General features: G+C 38.7%; 2 protein-coding genes across 2 annotated transcripts in view; one reads left to right on the top strand and one right to left on the bottom strand.

Annotated features, from left to right (window-relative positions):
• b3gat1b (beta-1,3-glucuronyltransferase 1 (glucuronosyltransferase P) b) overlaps positions 1 to 10365 on the top strand; it is a 27147-nt gene extending 16782 nt beyond the window's left edge. Inside the window, exons 2-8 of the mRNA XM_026329302.1 lie at positions 431 to 671; positions 4981 to 5050; positions 6201 to 6343; positions 6612 to 7123; positions 7312 to 7608; positions 7803 to 7908; positions 8785 to 10365. Of these exons, the coding sequence (XP_026185087.1) occupies positions 6232 to 6343; positions 6612 to 7123; positions 7312 to 7608; positions 7803 to 7889 (1008 nt within the window). The 5' untranslated portion in view covers positions 431 to 671; positions 4981 to 5050; positions 6201 to 6231 and the 3' untranslated portion in view covers positions 7890 to 7908; positions 8785 to 10365. The remainder of the gene's footprint in view (positions 1 to 430; positions 672 to 4980; positions 5051 to 6200; positions 6344 to 6611; positions 7124 to 7311; positions 7609 to 7802; positions 7909 to 8784) is intronic.
• Positions 10329 to 16474, bottom strand: LOC113143571 (beta-galactosidase-1-like protein 2). Its single transcript, XM_026329301.2, has 19 exons — positions 16383 to 16474; positions 15637 to 15822; positions 15490 to 15558; positions 15018 to 15113; positions 14513 to 14621; positions 14341 to 14433; positions 14121 to 14202; positions 13977 to 14041; positions 13761 to 13845; positions 13150 to 13287; positions 12878 to 12958; positions 12669 to 12775; positions 12440 to 12586; positions 11936 to 12007; positions 11719 to 11797; positions 11536 to 11623; positions 11341 to 11452; positions 11126 to 11242; positions 10329 to 10528 (listed from the first exon to the last, which is right to left on the bottom strand). The coding sequence occupies exons 1-19, from the start codon at positions 16472 to 16474 to the stop codon at positions 10442 to 10444; spliced, it is 1905 nt and encodes a 634-aa protein (XP_026185086.1). The 3' UTR covers positions 10329 to 10441.
• Positions 16475 to 18176: the final 1702 nt, after the last annotated feature.

The following is an 18176-nucleotide window of genomic DNA, read 5'->3' on the forward strand; positions in this document are numbered from 1 at the left end:
TGCCTTTCACACTGCTGCCTCCTCTCATCTGGATTTCTTTAGATGATATATTTTTATCCTATGTCATTATTAGTCCATTCAGAATGCACTCCTTTCATAGGCCTGTCAGGAAATGAAAGCAACGTGAATCGAAATGCTTTTACTGTCTGACTAGTGGAGCATGTGACTTACATAGTTGTTTATGCCACAGATAAACACCCTCAATGTCATGCATGGCTCTCTCAGTTTTCAAATCCTGCTTCGTCCCTAAGCAAGAATTCCATTTGTAGGGCTGTGAGATTTTTATATGATTTATTCTATTGTCCCGAGTCTCCGGCCATGGCCAGCCCTCCGCCCCATCCCCTTGCCATCAGCTTTGACAATCCCAGCCTTTGTTTTTGCACTGAGATGCTGCATTCTTCTAGAGGGATGACCTCCTCTGTCTCTACAGGGGCTGGCACTGAGGACATGACCCTACCCCAGGATTGGATAGCACCCATCGCTGGTTGTCACCCTGTCTCTCCTGCTCATATGTGTGCTAGAAACACTAATCTTCACCAAGAAGAGGAATTGATGGATTTCTTTATTCATCACAGCTGACAGAACAAGGCCCAGCACCATTATTAGCACCTTCATCATTAACACCACACAACAGGATTAGACACTGTAAGGAAAGGGGATCATTTATTTCTGTAAGTAAAACTTTGCTTATTTTAACTGTGACTATTGAATTAACATTGTATTCAGGTGAGTTTAATTTGACAGTAAATGCTCATCAGTAATATTATTGTTTAAAGAAAAGATTTAGCAGCACCCGAAGGATAGAAGCAGATATAAAAAGTAGTAAAGCTTATTTCAAAGACACATCTGGAAATTCTCATTGCACCTGAATATTAGAATTCTAAAGCAGCTGAACTATGCATACCGAGGAGCAAGGCTCAACTTTTACTCCTCAAACAAGTTGAAAGGGATTGTGCAAACACCAAACATATTGAAACAGAAACACATTAGACTCCCTGCACCTGTCTGTCATATAAAACCACAGATCACCACACGGATTTAAGAGATTATTAACACTTGGCTGGATTCAGGTGACAGCACTAAGAATTTAATGAAAAAAATCACAAAATACAGTTCCTCAAAGGTCCTGATAATCTTCCTCTGCAGTGATCGTATTTATAGCCTAAACTGAGCTATTGATTATACAACAAACTGAGCACTACAATGTGACTTATTATTATTTTGTTATTGCTTGTGGCTGTGTCCACCACCTGCCTGGAGGATTGTGGATGTGCATGGCTACTTTTTTCAGTAATGAGGGTTTGCCCTGGGTACAGTTTGCAGAGGTTGAAGGTCATCCACACAGAAAACGTGAAAAGGTCTGGTAATTGGTGTTGTAGGTCATCATCGCTGAAGCTATACATGTCTATCTTTTGTTCTGCACAGTGCTCTACAGCCTTTAGATGGAGGATCTTTCATCAGCCTGCCTTCAGTTTGTGTCTGCCTCATAGCCCCTAGCAGCACCTGCCTGTTGATTGTCATTAGCACAGACAACTTCAGTGAGGATTTCCCAGCTGAGACAGGATTTAAAAGCTGCATCTTCATGGGCCTCGATGTCAAGAGAGACCTATTTATAATTTTCTTGAGCTATGCCATCCATTTTAAACATGCTCTAAGAAGCTTTTCATATTTTTAAGTGTTAAGAAAGACTGGTACCATCTTCCACTCCTGGCTGTCTTACTAGCCAGTAATGCTCACCTGGATCCAGTTGAAGTCTGTCATTAGTGAGCTCTGGTTTGATATCATTATGTTTGTGAGCATGTTTCCAGCTCTACAGGCTTACTGCATATACCAATTAACTGGTTATATCTTATATGATCCGGTCCAGGGTGTACCCCTGCCTTTCACCCAAAGAGAGCTGGGATAGGCTCCAGCAGATCCCTGTGACCCTGGTTAAGGAATAAGTGGGTATAGATGATGGATGGATGGATGGTTATTTCTTATATCTGTTACCATCAACATGCCACAACAACAGAATTACAATAAAATCGTGTAATGATGCCAAGTAAACGTGTAGAGGGAAGGTTTTGTGCTGTAAATCGGTTATACTTCCTCCTGGGTGAGCAGGTTGTAGATTGGTTGTGGATTTGGCTTTATGGTTCAGTGCTGGCAGTGTAAAATTTCCATGTTTACTGCTGAGCTGGCAAGGCTGAAGAAAACAGATGCATCAAGATAAATTCATTCCTGAACTTATAAAACACTAGACATAAAAACACAATTAAACTGTGAAAATCTTGCACTTCACTATGATAAAATAAAGGTTTTGGCATTTCATTCACATTCGAGCTCCTGGTTTTGTATGCTAACCCACTGCAGTCATTAACAAACAGGTAGGGCCCTCATCTACAACTATTCATCTAAGCAGCTGTAACATTTATTATTCATCATCCTACAAACAAACAACCCAAACAGGCATTAAATTGATTCAGTGTTCACTTTGGGCAGATATTCTGGCAAAAAATTATATTTTAGAGGGTCACAACCCAGAATGCTTAAAGAACTGCTAAAAATTGCTTATATTTGATTTTCACTTATCAGTGACATTATGTGTCAGTATATTATATCTCTGTTTATTTGCACTCTCTCAGTAGAGGGGATTTGATAAACACATTTTGACAAAAAGATTGTAATTACCTGGAGCTAGAGTTATAGTTCCACATGCTGATGATGATATAATCACCAGACAATTATGACATGTTGATAAGCAGAAAATCATTGGGCATGACTTACAAATGTACGACAGAGACTTTGTATTAGGTAGATTATTCATTTTAACACAGGTACCGATCATTATGTGAAGAAAGAATCAATGCAGATCATTTATTTTATATCCTAGATTGTTTTTTTAAAATACCTGACAAATATTTAACTACAGCTCCACATCGGAAGACCAGATCTCTGTCATTCAATCCAAAATGGACTGTGCACTGGCCATTATCTTTGCGTGAACATTTTAAATTAGTTGTGTTGTATCTTTATCTTGTATATTGCAGTATTTTTTTATACTGATGAGAATCTTTATTTATTGTTTTTTTGGCAGAAATTACCTAAATTATTTAAGGCAAGCATATGCTGGAGGTATTCAATATCCAGTAAAAACGTCTTTTCTGTTGCAGGCTAAAATACAAAATGGGTGCCATCAATCTGCAAAGGCCATGCACATTACAATATACACAGATTTCTCAACTTTTCTTTCAAAGTGTTGTGAAATGAAAATATGTATTTTTAATATTACAAATAATATTCTATATACATAATATGCTATGTATAACATTCACAAAACGTATACTGTATATGTATAATCCCAAATAAGTAATTTGACACATTCTTGCAGACACAGCCTCCATAATTTGAACTCATTGTCCAGCTGAATCAGACCTCAAGCTCAAGATATATTACTCAGTTTGATTACATTTTGCTTATAGCTTGACCTTGTACTGTGTAATATTCCCCCGATATGTTATTCTCCAAAAAAATCTGCACGATTGTCTGCCACTGTAAGATTTTGAGGCAAATATAAACGTTGAACATTTTCACTATTCACAGTATTACATTTAGTGTTGTCTGATCAGGATATGTAGTTGAGTGCAACTGTTTTCACTTTGATTTTCTTTTTTCCACCTCATGCCACAGTTTTGCCTCAGATAGCTGATGCTGTTCTTGCTGGCAGCCATGATGCTATTTTTTTTTTTTAAATGGATTGAAAATGATATGCATGAATACTTAGCTTGTCTATATCAATGATATGCTGATCAAATATGACCCTATTAAACTTATCCTGATGTGTTAATTATGTAGCACCAGCTTTGATCTCAGACTGGAGTTGATTCTCTTTAATCAAGGATTAATTATGTCTAAAGACTTTGTGATTAACCAGCAGAGGATCTGGTTCATGAAGAGACTCCTGAGGAGAAGAGAAAGAAAAGCACACACAGTGGTTAGAGCTTGTATTATTGCAATCACAGATGTTTATGGTGTAGACTGCAGACCATAAGATGTTGTATGGACTGCAGGAAACAGCTGATCCAATGGATAATCAGCAATCTAAGCACAAATGTGTACACACAGAGTTCGAGTTCAACACACCTTCTTATGCAAAGGTTTGTATCCTTAAAACAACAGAAACAAAGAAAAAATATTGAATAACAAGGTGTGTCAAAACTGTTGACTGGTACTGCACATGAGTGATATAGCAGCATGTCTTTGTAGAGGACATTGCATGTATTGGTTTGTACTTGACATTGGTTTATGTGATTGTGATTGTTTTATGACAGGTTTAAATCCTTTAGTGTTTTAAAGAGGGTGATCATGCTCACTGCCTCTTAAGCATTTTAAATTACCCATGAGTACAGTTAGAATCTCCAGCTCAACATTTATAATACAACCCTTTAGACACACTGTATTTTAACTGGAGGGCAGGGCAGTGCTAAAGTATATGAGATAATGATTCTGTGTCACTGCTATACAAAATCTGCACATACAGTAGAACACAGTTCAGTTTGTATGAGTTTTGTGCCTCTGTACAGCAATTTGAATAGAAACACTCAAATGGGAAATGGTTCTGTTGTTTCCTTTGTTATTTTGTATATGGAAACCCAAGGCAGTAGTGAGTGTGTGAAAAATGTATTCCCATTTATTCTATATTTTTAGCAGTTCTGAGTCTTATTGATGTAACACAGAGAACATTTTGTAATAAATCATTTTATGGTTACACAAATAATTCAGATAAAACATTTATTCTAAGGTTTTATGTGACCCAATAATTATCCATTAGAGCATTTCAAACAAGCCAGGATTGGAGCAGCTGTACAAGACCGACCAAACGGCTTCAGCAGGAAACCTTCAGTACCAGCTGCTGAAAGGATTGTAATTCTACATTTTATTTGCAGCGATGATCAACTGAAGTGAACCTTCTATTCACAGTTTCCTCTTCTTCTCCAGGCCTCTATCTGCACAAATCCGACAGAGCATCAGTTCTCGGAATGACCATGTGTGTTGGTTATAAACTTAGGTAAGATACAATGAAAATGGACTGCAATTATTTACTGTAATGCTTTTATCTTTTTACAGTTTGCCTTTCACACACACACACACACACACACACTTACTTATATTTCCATTTTTGTGAGGACACTCAGACTAAATGCTTCCTTAACCTTAACCATCATGACTAACTGCCTAAAGCCAACACTTACCCTAACCCTATTCTAATCTTAACCCAAAAACCAAGTCTTAAACCTAGAACAGGAGTCTAAAAAAAGTGAGGAAAATGTCTTCACTTTGATAGAATTACACACACTCGCAGGATCTAACATGTAGGGCCTGATCATCAGGATCAAGGATGGTCAAAGACACTATAATGTGGAGGAGGAGCTGGGATGGAATTAATAGGCAACCTGAGCTATATACTAAGTTACAGATGTTTATATATAATGGACCATAAATTCTCATATAATAGCCCAATAACAGTTGGGCCCTGTCCAACATGAATAAATGAAAGTCACTAATAAAGAATGGGTAAGAAAACACTCAGGAGGAATTACCTGTAGCCTTATATAATTGCAGCCTAATTTCCATTTCACTATCATACAGATACTTTATGGTTTAACTGAACCTGATTCATACAGGTTTAGGTGTGTCTCAGCTGTTGACAAGTAATACAGTGTCCGACCCTTTCAGCCAAACTGCAGGTTTCTTTAAATCAGTATTACACTGGTATGCTTTCAAATGAGACAACAAGAAGGCTTGCAACAGTTTTTGACCTATTTTTTTCAGCAGCTTCAGCAGGCTGAGACAGCTTCTTTATAAAATGAAAGCACGCTAAGAATTACACATTTGATAGAAGATCCCTTAATATGTAATAGGTTAAATAATTTTGTGTCATTTATTACATTTAAAAAAATACTAATAAATGTAAAAAAACAAATACAAATCTACAATTGTAGATGATACATGTGGTGAAACAGATGATAGTTGAATATACATACATGAAATAATCACAGATATATAAGTCTTACTACATTTAAAGCAAGATTTACTGAAGATGCTTAGTTTGCAAGCCTTTCCTGTGAGCTTCAAAGGGTCCTGGAAAAGCTTCAACCCCGCAACAGTTCAGTGGTTCTTATGATTGTGAACCTAATCATGTATTTTATGCCTCACAGGTAGTGACATGACTCAGGTCTGACCCTGGAGATGCCGAAGAGACGAGACATCGTCGCCATTGTATTGATTGTGTTGCCTTGGACACTACTCATCACTGTTTGGCACCAGAGCACCATCACACCTATGCTTGCCATTCGAAAGGGTAAGGATTGAAATGATCAAGTGAACCTTTTTTTCCAGTTCTATTCACCATATTAACAAAGGTGTTGGTGTTACTAACTGCATGCATATGTGTCAGAGTGATCTAACCTGAGGGAAAATATCACTAGTTTGGATGAAATGCTATGAGGCTGGGGTGTAAAACACAGAGGATTGAGGGACAACAATATACAGAAGCTGGGTGTAGCTTTAAAACCCGTCCATATTAGACAGCACACAGAGGCTCTCTAATCATTTCTCCTCCTGGCTAGATGACAGACGTGATGGTCACTCCAACTCCAGGAATACTTTTGTTTTCAAGGAGTCCTGTTCTCTTCAGAATCATGATATTGTGGAGGTGGTACGCACTGAATACGTCTACAGTCGGCCTCCCCCATGGTCCGACATCCTGCCCACCATACACCTCATCACTCCCACGTACAGCCGGCCAGTGCAAAAGGCAGAGCTGACACGCCTGGCCAATACCTTACTCCATGTGCCAAACCTGCACTGGATCCTAGTGGAGGATTCCCATAGGAGGACTGCACTGGTTAGCCGTCTACTCCTGGAGACAGGACTCAACTACACCCACCTCAACGTGGAGACACCTAGGAACTACAAGGTACGTGGGGACACTAGAGACCCTAGAATCCCACGTGGTACCATACAGAGAAACCTGGCCCTGCGTTGGCTCCGGGAGACCTTCAATGTAAATAACAGCCAGCCTGGGATCGTCTATTTTGCAGATGATGACAACACATACAGTCTGGAGCTATTTGAGGAGGTAAGCAGATATGGTTCAAAGCAAAAACATGACGTAGAGCTGAATTATTCTTCCAGCATGCAGTGTCTCCTCTGCCTCATCCTTACATATTTTAATTGAGTTCTGCGTCTTCAGCAAAATGATAATTATGGAGTTTAAAACGACTTATATGAGTGACATGCATCTCTGGCTGTGTTTCCAAATGCCAGATGCGTTCAACCAAAAAGGTGTCAGTGTGGCCAGTGGCGTTTGTGGGCGGCCTTCGGTATGAGTCCCCTAAAGTAAACACCTTGGGGCAGGTGTACGGATGGAAAACTGTATTTGACCCACACCGGCCCTTTGCCATTGACATGGCTGGGTTTGCTGTGAACCTGCACCTCATTCTGTCTAAACCTCAAGCTTATTTCAAGTTACGTGGGGTGAAAGGAGGATATCAGGAGAGCAGTTTATTAAAAGAGCTGGTCACTCTCAGTGACTTGGAGCCCAAAGCTGCAAACTGCACTAAGGTAAGCTCGTAAAACAAGCTGAATCTGAAATGCTGATGGTGTAAGATTTATCATTCATTAGCATTTCTTCTTAAAATCCAAAAACTGTCAGTTTATAGCCAGCCCTTTATGCTTATTGCTATATTCTCACTCTGATTGTTTCTATAAATGAACTGTATTTAAGCTTGTCTGCATCCCTTCCTTCTTACCCACAGGTATTAGTATGGCACACACGGACAGAGAAGCCTGTGTTAGTAAATGAGGGCAAGAAAGGATTTACTGACTCTAATGTGGAAATATGACATACTTCATCTGACACAGGTAATAGCAGAATTTGGATTTTACTTGGAACAGATGACCCTTGTTTAATATGTAAAAATTGTCACCTGCAGATTTTGTTCAGCATTTTTGTTTTAGGTAACAAAAATTATTTTTAGTCATAGCATCATGGGTGGCAATTTTAGTCTGTACATCCTTCACTTCCGTGTTTGGTGGTCACTTAACTTTTCCTGTTATAGCACTCCTATAAGACTGACAATTCTAGTTTTTTGGTGACTGAACTGTTGGAAGGATTGCCATGATATCTGGTACAAGCGTTTATGTCCCCTTCAAAATGAATTACCTCTTTTCACATTATGACTTCATGTAGTTTGGTTTATGACCAAATTCCTCCCATCTGACTCAGCTATACCTTGTGTTTAGTGTTAAATAACAAATGCTTGATATCAGTATGGTAACATTGCCATTGCAAGCATGTTAGCATGCTGAAGTTCAGGACACCACAGAGTCTACTGCCATGTTCCTGTGTCCATTTGGATGGTAGAAATGGATAGATTCCCATGTTTATGACTTGTCTATACCATCAAGATGGTTGAATGATTACAGAGGTGGTCTTGGGGGATTACAGTATATATTGGCATATTCATTAAATGTGGACTTAATTACACTGAATTATTGTCTTTGATATTAGACATCCATATTCTTATTTTTTTCTGGCACTTTCCTATTATTGTTTTGTATTAGGACAGGTATATTTGGCATTTCATAAAAAATCCTAGTCATTTCTTTGTCGTAAAAGATTTGGAAATTGCCAAGATTTAGTTGGATACTTTAATTAGGTTGCTCAGTATGATATGAATGCAGCATTAGTACAGCCTCTTAGTTTTTCCTTTATTGAATGTCAAATTGTTGTTTCAGGGGAGCCATTACTCCATTGGACTCTATTGAGATTTAAACCGGCCTCAGTCCTAATACGAGGAAGAGTATTATCACAACACAGTAGCTGTACTTCAGCACAGCTTAGAAAAGGAGGAGCATCCATCCACCCCAGGAGGCAGCACAGAGCTATGTGTGTACTGACCCCAGTGTATCAAAGCACAACTGCACAGAAACAAGCCAGCCTGTTCTGCTTGGAGCGCTGCCTGATGCGAGACACTGGTAGGAGTTGCCAAAAGGAACCCACTGAGGTCTCGTAGGAGAGCTGAGACAAAGGCTGTTACATGATTTAAACTCTAGGAAGAGATGGCACAGCAAGCAATAAAGGGCCCTCTCAGCACAGACAACACCAGCCAACTATCCAATCAGCATTAAATAGGGCCCTTTTGTTCTGAAGCAAGCTGGCTGTCGGGCACAGTGCTGCGCAGAGGAATAAAAGGGGTCCTTGTCTTAAGTGAGTCAGCACTGACTGACAGACTGCGCTGCGGGGATCTGAGCCCTCCCCACTTGCATTGTACAGCAATGAGCTATTTAAATAGAATCCTGAACCCAGAACTAATTAGGAGACCTGTTGCACACATTCACACATGCTAAGCTGTCACACTACATATGATGAGCATGCAGAAGCACACAGATTTGAAAACAGAGCAATTTGTTATAGTGTAACGACAATGTCCTCCATTACAGTCATTTTCTTCAAGCTTTTGTTTATTCCTGACATGCGGACTACTCATATTTAAGAGCGGATTCAGTCCTCCTAGGCACCAGTCCACTTCACAGGTTTCCTCATGAGCTAATTAAGATCCCACTGGGTGAACTGAAGGTTTCACAGCAGAATTATTTATTGTTCAACTGTGCCATTTACTTGTTAGTTATGAACTATGCTTCTGAAAATTAATGGGATATGAAACCATTACTCTTAAAAAAGGATGTGCATCTTTTCAAATGGTTGTATTGCACAGTCTAATTATTCCCACAATGGATGGATGGCTTACAAGTTATTTCATACTCCACTGACTTGCAGTGGCACTGCTCGTAAATGCTAATGTTCTCTCAGAAACTGTGACTGTTAAAGCATTTGGTCAGATATCAATGTGAAAACCATCTACAACTTTAAAGCTTCACTTTAGAGATCTGATGTTGCTACATGCTGTTTGTGCTTCATTTGAAAAGCTGTTCCCATCACTTTATCAGCTCACATTAACCCACAAACCAGATTTTTGTTTTACATGCTAAGATGCTGTCATTTCAGTAGCTGCCACAAAACATGTTCTGCAGAATATTCAAACAAGCAATAGAAAGTGAATAAAATAACACAACACAACCATCGCCAAACAAAAATGACTACTCTTTAGCTGGAAATCCACAGGCATGAGGACATTCTTGCTCTATGTGTGAGTCACTATAACTAAAGGTACTGTATGTACATAGCTATAGACTGCTCTCATACAAACATGTCTCTCTGCCTTTGATGGATAGTTAATGTGGATGAATTTTAGACTTTGTGTACCTATGTACCTTCAAATTGTTATAATACAAAACACTCATATCCCAAAAAATAAAGATTCTGTTTGGTTTTGTTTGTGAAAGCAATGACATTTTTACACAAGAACAACGCCCACACAGGTGGTGATGACAGTCACTGGATGTCAGCTGCCATGCCAAGGTCAGGTTTATCCTCAAAGTGGACCTTGTGGTCTCCCTCTTGCTCCTCAAACACAATGACCTTGTTTATTTAAATAGAGAACAGAGAGAGAGTGAGCTGGGACTCCACTCTGACCTGTGCAAATGTAGAATACATTTTCTAAGTCTAATATAATTCAAAGGAGAAGCATTTAAAAGCCAAAAGCAATTTCAGAAGATCAATACCACTCTCGTACATGTATGCTAAAAATAATCGAGCCAGCAGCCACTTAGCTTAGCCTAGCAGTAGGATAGCAACAGGAAACAACTAGCCAGGCTTGTCTCAAAACCTGCTCACTTATTCACATATTATATTGTATTTGTTTAATCCACCCAAAAGCCAAAGTGTGACAACAACATGCTGCATTTTCACATGGGTTATGTGCCAAACTATTGATTATAGTGACCTGCACATATGTTGTTTTCAAGCTTTTAGAAATGTTAGCAGGTTGTTACCAAACAAAGGAAGGGTATCTAGTACCCCCAATTTCCAGTTAGTAGGTTTGGCAACAGTAACATAGTACATCGATGAAAGCCATGTCAGTGTTTCTAGCTACTTCTTCACAAGAAAGAAAATAACTGATTTTCCCACAATGTCAAACCTTTTCTCTAACAAATGCTGCCTTGTGTACATCTTTACCTGGTTCATTCCACTGTTGAGAAAGGGGCCAGGCAGATAAAGTGTCTGCTGAGGTCCAATGGACCAGTAGCGGCCCAAATTCAGACCATTAATAAAAACCACCCCTTTTTCCCAGCCCTGTGGACCCAAAGAAACATTTACTACCTCACAATGCATACATGAAATATTTCTCATACAAATACACATAATATAAAAACATGCTCTGTTCCACTTACTGGAAGCTTCACAAATGTGTCACTTGGATACCCATAGGCAAACAGCCTCCCCATGAGAAATCCAGGAAAGCTGGGAGTTTCTGGGAGAGTTTTCCATGGTGCCTTATACAGACTGAAATAATGCTTCCACTTCAAACATATTATACCAAAATAAAGGTGATATGCATTTTGTTAGATTCAATAAGGCATACAAACCTATCAATAAAGCTGGGTTTCATTTCCAGGCTGTATATCGTAAAATCCCGCAAAGGTTTGTTGTTTAATAAAATGTCTCCCACGAGACCTGCAAGAACACAAATAAAAATAGGCTTACCCACTGAGTGCTCAAGTGATTTAATGGCAGGAATATCAATGAAGTGCATATTGTCACTCAATCACCTTTACGCTGTTTGTCAAGGTCCCTTCCCTGGTGAGCTCGTCCACAGTTTTCCACTAATAAGCTCAAGGTACGACGCCCCTGTAGGGATTGATTGTTTTTATGGCTTCTAAGTTTTAACTTCCAAAGACTCAACACTTAGGTATTCGTTACAGCTGATAAAGCACTGTGAATGACTTCATTGGACATTTTCTTTCATTGCTCAACTTGATGTCATACCTTACCATCAGGAACCGCCAGCTCCACAATCTGTCGCTTGAAAAGGCCAATATAGCTTCTGTCTACAAACACCTAGGAAGACAAATACTGCTGTGAAATTATCTGTTTTGGGCATTCCATATTAACTCTATGTTGCTTGAATGAACTCAAATCTCAAAGTCTGACTTCAGTCACATTTTTGTATGGATTAAAGATATACCATGTGGACGATAAGGGTGCAGGTATGCAGACTTTATTACCTTTAGGTAGACCCAGGCTAAACTAACTTGCTGCTGGATCTACCTTCAAATTATAAGTACAAATATAAGATGTGTATCAGTCTTATCATACTCTAACTCTTTATAAGAAAGCATATAGTCAAACATGTCAAACTTTTCTTTTAAATGTAGTTTCACCAACTACAAATACATTTGGATAGTAATGTGTGAAATTAGTTCATAGTAGGCTACCACACCCATATAGTACATAAGTGAGGTCATGCCTTCATGACCAGTGAGGACTCACAAGGGCACGGTCTCGAATATTGTCTCGAGAATGTAATAATCCTCCAGTAGTGATGGTAGTCTCATAGAGGGTGTACCCATAGGATTGGCCATTCTCATTGTTCACAGGCAGATTCTCCATGTTTACTGGCTTAGCTGACTTGAATGGCTGCAAAGAAAATTTTAAATGTACCTTGTTTCTTTTCATTATACATATTCAGTTAGTTACAGATCATCTTAAAAAAACATACTCCCTCTGTGAAGCTCAAAGCATCCCATAAAGACAAGTGATGGTACATGATTGCAGGTTCATAAGCCTCTCTGTTACGCAGGGCTGGCATATCAAGGAAATTCTCACCTTCTGGTCAGAGAGTCAAAGACAAGATCAGGCAAATTGGCAAGTCACAGCATCACTTTATTTTCATTTATATTAAGTGTTTATCTTACTGTTGTATCTTACTGTTGTATCGAGAAAGTAGATCTCTAAGGAGATGGTACTTTGGAGTGTATTCCCCAGCTTCAGACAAAGGTGCATCATAATCTGAAAAACATGATGCACAACCTGTACATTAAGCATCATATGCTGCCACCTGCTGGGCATCAAGTGCAATGCTATTGACAAAAGTAAGCTTAAGCATGCTTCAGTATGGCAGTGCTTCATCAATATGATAAAGTGTTTGTAAATTTGCATGAAGGGCACCACTCATTTGCTTGTGACACAGAGGAACCGACCATAGCTGGGGATTAATGCTCTGTAGGAAGGATCATCAAGTGCTCCGCTCATGAAGCCAAAACTGGAGCCTCCGTGAAACATGTAGAGGTTGACAGACATACCGCGCTTCAGCATTTCCCTCACACTTGACACCATATCTGAAAGGAAGTTCAACATGTTCTCTGTAAACAAACCAACCTCTTAAAAATATAACAATCACTGCGACAGTGAAATCACAGCAATACATTTACAAACATGATTTTTTTTACCATCTTTTGACCAGTTGGCTTTTGATGTCTGTTAGGTTATTTCTAAGATGCATCTGCTGTCATAGCATATATCTAATTAATTCAGTTGCAAACTAAAGTGAAATGTATTTAAAACATCAGTCAACAATAACTGGTTGAATAATCCTGAAATCCTAACAAATAATTCCTAATTCTGATTTATCCTGAAATAAATGTTTAAATTGCTTGAGCCAGTACTGAAGGACATCTTAGAAAAGCAATGATATCGGGTGGTTTATTCTAGTAAATCAAATAATTTAATTTGAATTTAATTATGTATAACATGAGAAAGCCAATGTCAGTGGTATCTAAAAACTCAAAGATAAAAAGGAAAACAGCCTTACCCTCTGGGGGAAGCACATTGTGGAGGTCACCCCACACATCATACCAGCCAGTCCAGTAGTCCATCACTATGGTGGGGCTGTTGGGCTGACAAATGGAAATTATCATTAACACGAGAAGAAAACACCTCAGTTTTTAATCTACAGTGCTAAATGTTCACTGCAGCATTGGCTTTGCCATCCTCAGCAACAGATGCAATAGAAAAGTGAGGTACACACCTGAATAGCATTCAGGTCCTGTATGTCTCTGTGATTAAGCCTCTGCAGCTTCAGTGATCTGAGGGCTACAAGATAGGAGATAACAAGTTATGCTGTATGTGTGTTACTGTTTTAACTGTTTTGTGTGTTAAATATATGCTGTACCTCCATCTACACCCCCCAACTTTAACGTGTTGTGGTTGTCTGATGTTAGCAACAGCTCGCTGATCCCCCTGGACTGTAAAGCCTTTCAAAATACCACAGAATATCATGATTTAAGATAAATATCAAGACCACCAGATTAATCAGCTCTCAATATCTATTTTATATATGTGTTTCTATGTACTAAAACTGCATTTTAAAAAACCTAAATGTATCATGTTACCTCTTTGATAAAAAGCATGTAACTTTCATCCTTTGCAAAAGATCCATAGTCATTTTCAACTTGTACTGCAATAATGGGGCCTCCTTTTTTGAACTAAAACACACAAACATCGGGAGGTTAATGAATTTGAGCTACAACACACTTGTTTCCAGCTTTAGTAACAAAGCACAACCTGCAATGGTACCACTTTTGGGATAAGTTTGTCAAAAAACTTGTTGACGGCTTGTGTGAATCCCGGGTAAGTGGTCCTCAGTCTCATACTGCCATCCCGGAGAAGCCAGCTGCAAAGCGACAGAAAACAACATGTTTGGTTATGACTAAACCGCACAGCTGCTAAAACAATGCAGGCACAGTCTAATATAGTAGACAAGGCTTCACACACCAGTCAAGTCTTCTCCTTTGCAGCAAGAAGGAACTGTTTAACTCTGATTGCACTCAGCAAAAAGTGTCACTTTGTGATTCAGATCTAGTGTTTTTTTCAGTTGTACTGTTGGATTAAATGCACTTACTTACTTCTTAATTCTTATACTAAAACTTCATTTATTACTGCTTACTGCTCAAAGCTCTTCCAGCAAAGCACTGTACAAGTTTTGGGTTTAGTACATAACCAAGACACGAGGATGTCTGGGCACACTAATGTACAGATTTTCTAAATGGTCAGTGAATGCTAGCACTACCTAGGCAATCCTCCCAGGTCCAGCTCGGAGGATATGTATGGCCCTGGACGTAAAATTACCCACAGTCCCAGTTCAGCAGCAAGACTGATAAAGGCTCTGAAACCAAGACAGAACAAACAGTCAATAAGCACTTTCTATCTTCATTGACACCACTGCGTGGTTAATTGGCTGATGAGTTGCTGTTGTTTTGGAGATAACACTGTTGTCATTTGGGACTGCACCTCAATAGCTTCTCCCCTGAGTACTAAAGCTCAGATGATGAGAAAGAAAATGAGAGCACTGCAAGTGAGCCTACAGGTAATGTTGTTGGAACAGTGAGAGAAATGGTGCAAGGTGTTTTCATTTTTTTAGCATCATTTTCAAGATGCATGTTTGTGTTACTAAGAGCATGGACTCAACTCCTGGAAGCAGCAGGTAGTAGGTGATTAATCATGAGTGTTTTGTATTCAGGTCAGAGTCAAATAGTCCTTACTCTAAATCCAGCTGTGTATGGAAGTTGAAAGCCCCTCTCTCTGGCTGGTGCAGACTCCATGGCACATACCTGCAAGCATATGCTTTGTTAATGTTCGAAAGGTGACCAGGTTTATGACACAAGCCACATCCACGGCAGTTTTCCTACGTGGAGAGTGTGTTAATGCCACAGGCCTTCATTTTCATCAGACGGTCTCTCCAGTAGGCCCTTGGCACACGGAAATAGTGGATAGATCCCCCAAGGATGTGAAAAGGCTTACTCTCCAGGGTGAACTGGGAGGAGTTAGCGCTCAGACCCACCTTCCTGCTCATCCTCCATCCCCTTGCTGGTATGCTGGAAGAAAAGCAAAGGTTCATTTGTATCACACTCACATTACGTATGTAGAACACAGACTATTGTTCTTGAACTGACCACATGACATGCCTGATAGGAATTTGCAGATGTCTTGCCTTGGCAAGCATAAACCAAGAACCATTTCCACAGATTAATTCAGCACTTATAAGATTTTCTATATTTTATTCTGTAACATCAATTACATAGTAGTTAAAATTGTCAGTTTTACCAAAGGCAAAATCTCTGCGAGTTTTATGGTAGAGTGTAAGATTGTTGCACTTTATAGTGACTATAATTTAAAATGGTTCCAGTACAGCTTTCCTATCGTGTAGAGTGCTAAAGTCTCTTTGTAACACATTAATGCCTTTAAGTATTTTCTATCACATTTTATTATATCATATCACAAACTGCTAGTATGACCATATCACTAAAGAGATAGGAGTGCTATAATATCTTAAGAGCTCATTAATTCACTTTAATAATGTACAACATTAGGCATAAACCACCTTAGAGCAGCTCATCGCTGACATATTTTGGACAATAATGAGAATGTAACTTACCTAAGATATCTGTACATGATGAACCCAACAACGCACAGACAGATAAGCGCATATTGCCTTTTGTGCTTATTTCTTATCCTCAGGACAACCATCGATGGTGTGTAGGATCCCTTCCAATGACATAGGCAGCAACCGTGTTAAATTTACAGCAGCGTCTGAACACAGGGGAACACATGAATGCACCGCCTCATGGGAGTGCCCCTGTGCAAAGCCATGGAAATCTAATACACCTCATTACCAGGATTTGTGTGTGTGCCAGTGTTATTCTAGTTCTGTTTAAACTGTATGGATGAGGATGACCTTTATTAGAAATAACTATGTGCAATATAATTCTTTTCCTGATAGTAATATTTAAATTTTAATTTAAAACTTAAACCTTACTTTCACCAGTTGTCCTTATTAATTTTATAATATGGCCATAAAGATATGAATCTGTAATCTATTTATGCAAACTTTGTATCAACATCAATAAAAACTGACATTTTTCAAAATATTGTACACTTTATTTTGATGTTTTAAGATTCTTTCCATTGACGAATGCTCAAATCTGAATTATGCAAATTAAAATGATCATCATTGTATGTCTGCACACAACAGTCATGCAAACCTTTCAGTTCTAGGAATATGTCTCTATGTAATCTAATTGTTGTGTTTTTATGTATCCTTCAGATGATTTTATTGTGATTTGGCACTACACAAATAAGTGGAACTGCATTAATCTAAAATGTTACAGAACACTACAGAAACTAGTAGGCCTAAAGTATCAAAACTAAAAACAAGGGAAAAAAAACGATAAAATATAAATGATTATATATAAATCAATTGCAGTGGAGTACAAAATTTAATGTAGCATGAAATAGAAATATAGCCGCAAGCGATCTGTCAAACCGCGTTGCCAGTCGCGTCATCGGGAGCCCTTCAAATGAGAGAAGGACTCGGAGCCGGAAAGCTGAGGTGAGGGATTGTGTAAATCACTGCAGAGGCCACATTTCTGACCCAACAGACACATTTTCCACACCATCACAATGAAAAGAGTCATATCCTTTTGCGACTGGTTTGCAATTACATTTCACATTCATTTTACTTCCCCACCCCCATCCTAATGTTTCAGCCTGCACCCTCTACCACCACCAGAGGGTCACATCACTCTTTTTGCTGTTATCAGAAGTTAGTTTGTAGTTTCATGCTTAAGTAAACTATTTTGTATAAATATAGATCCCTGATATTATGTTGGGATAGTTTTAAACATTAAAATGTAGGCCTATTTGTAAATATGTGTCTTAATGACATAGCCATAAGTACATCAGTGAATTTCATGGAATTTTACATCTCTGAAGTTGCTGAACTGTGTATTATATCTTGTATACAGTGTCTGTTTATCTGTATTGGGTCACTGTGAAGTTATTTTCACTACTTGCACTCATATGCAAGTCAGTGAAGCACTACATTACACTGCTTACAATATAGTACCAGGCACTGTCATTTAAATGTGTTCAACTGTAAGAACATAGTTACAATATTAATTATTTTATTAAATTTGTTTTGAATCTCCCACCAGCTATGCCTGTAGTGTTTTGTGTATTTCTGACTCGGCTGCTGTTAACATTGCAATTACCCATTAGTATAATGTACTCTATTCAGTCATTGTTATGCTTTGTTAATCGTGGTTAACCTCTTAGATAATCAACATGATTCCTCAAGATAATTGTGTTACCTGTGAGATTTCACATTGAAGCTACATTTTATATGCCAGATACCTTTAAAGATCACAAAAAGGGTCTTTGAAAATGAAAT

This window comes from Mastacembelus armatus, chromosome 14 (assembly GCF_900324485.2).
Source record: "Mastacembelus armatus chromosome 14, fMasArm1.2, whole genome shotgun sequence".
Classification (NCBI taxonomy): Eukaryota; Metazoa; Chordata; class Actinopteri; order Synbranchiformes; family Mastacembelidae; genus Mastacembelus; species Mastacembelus armatus.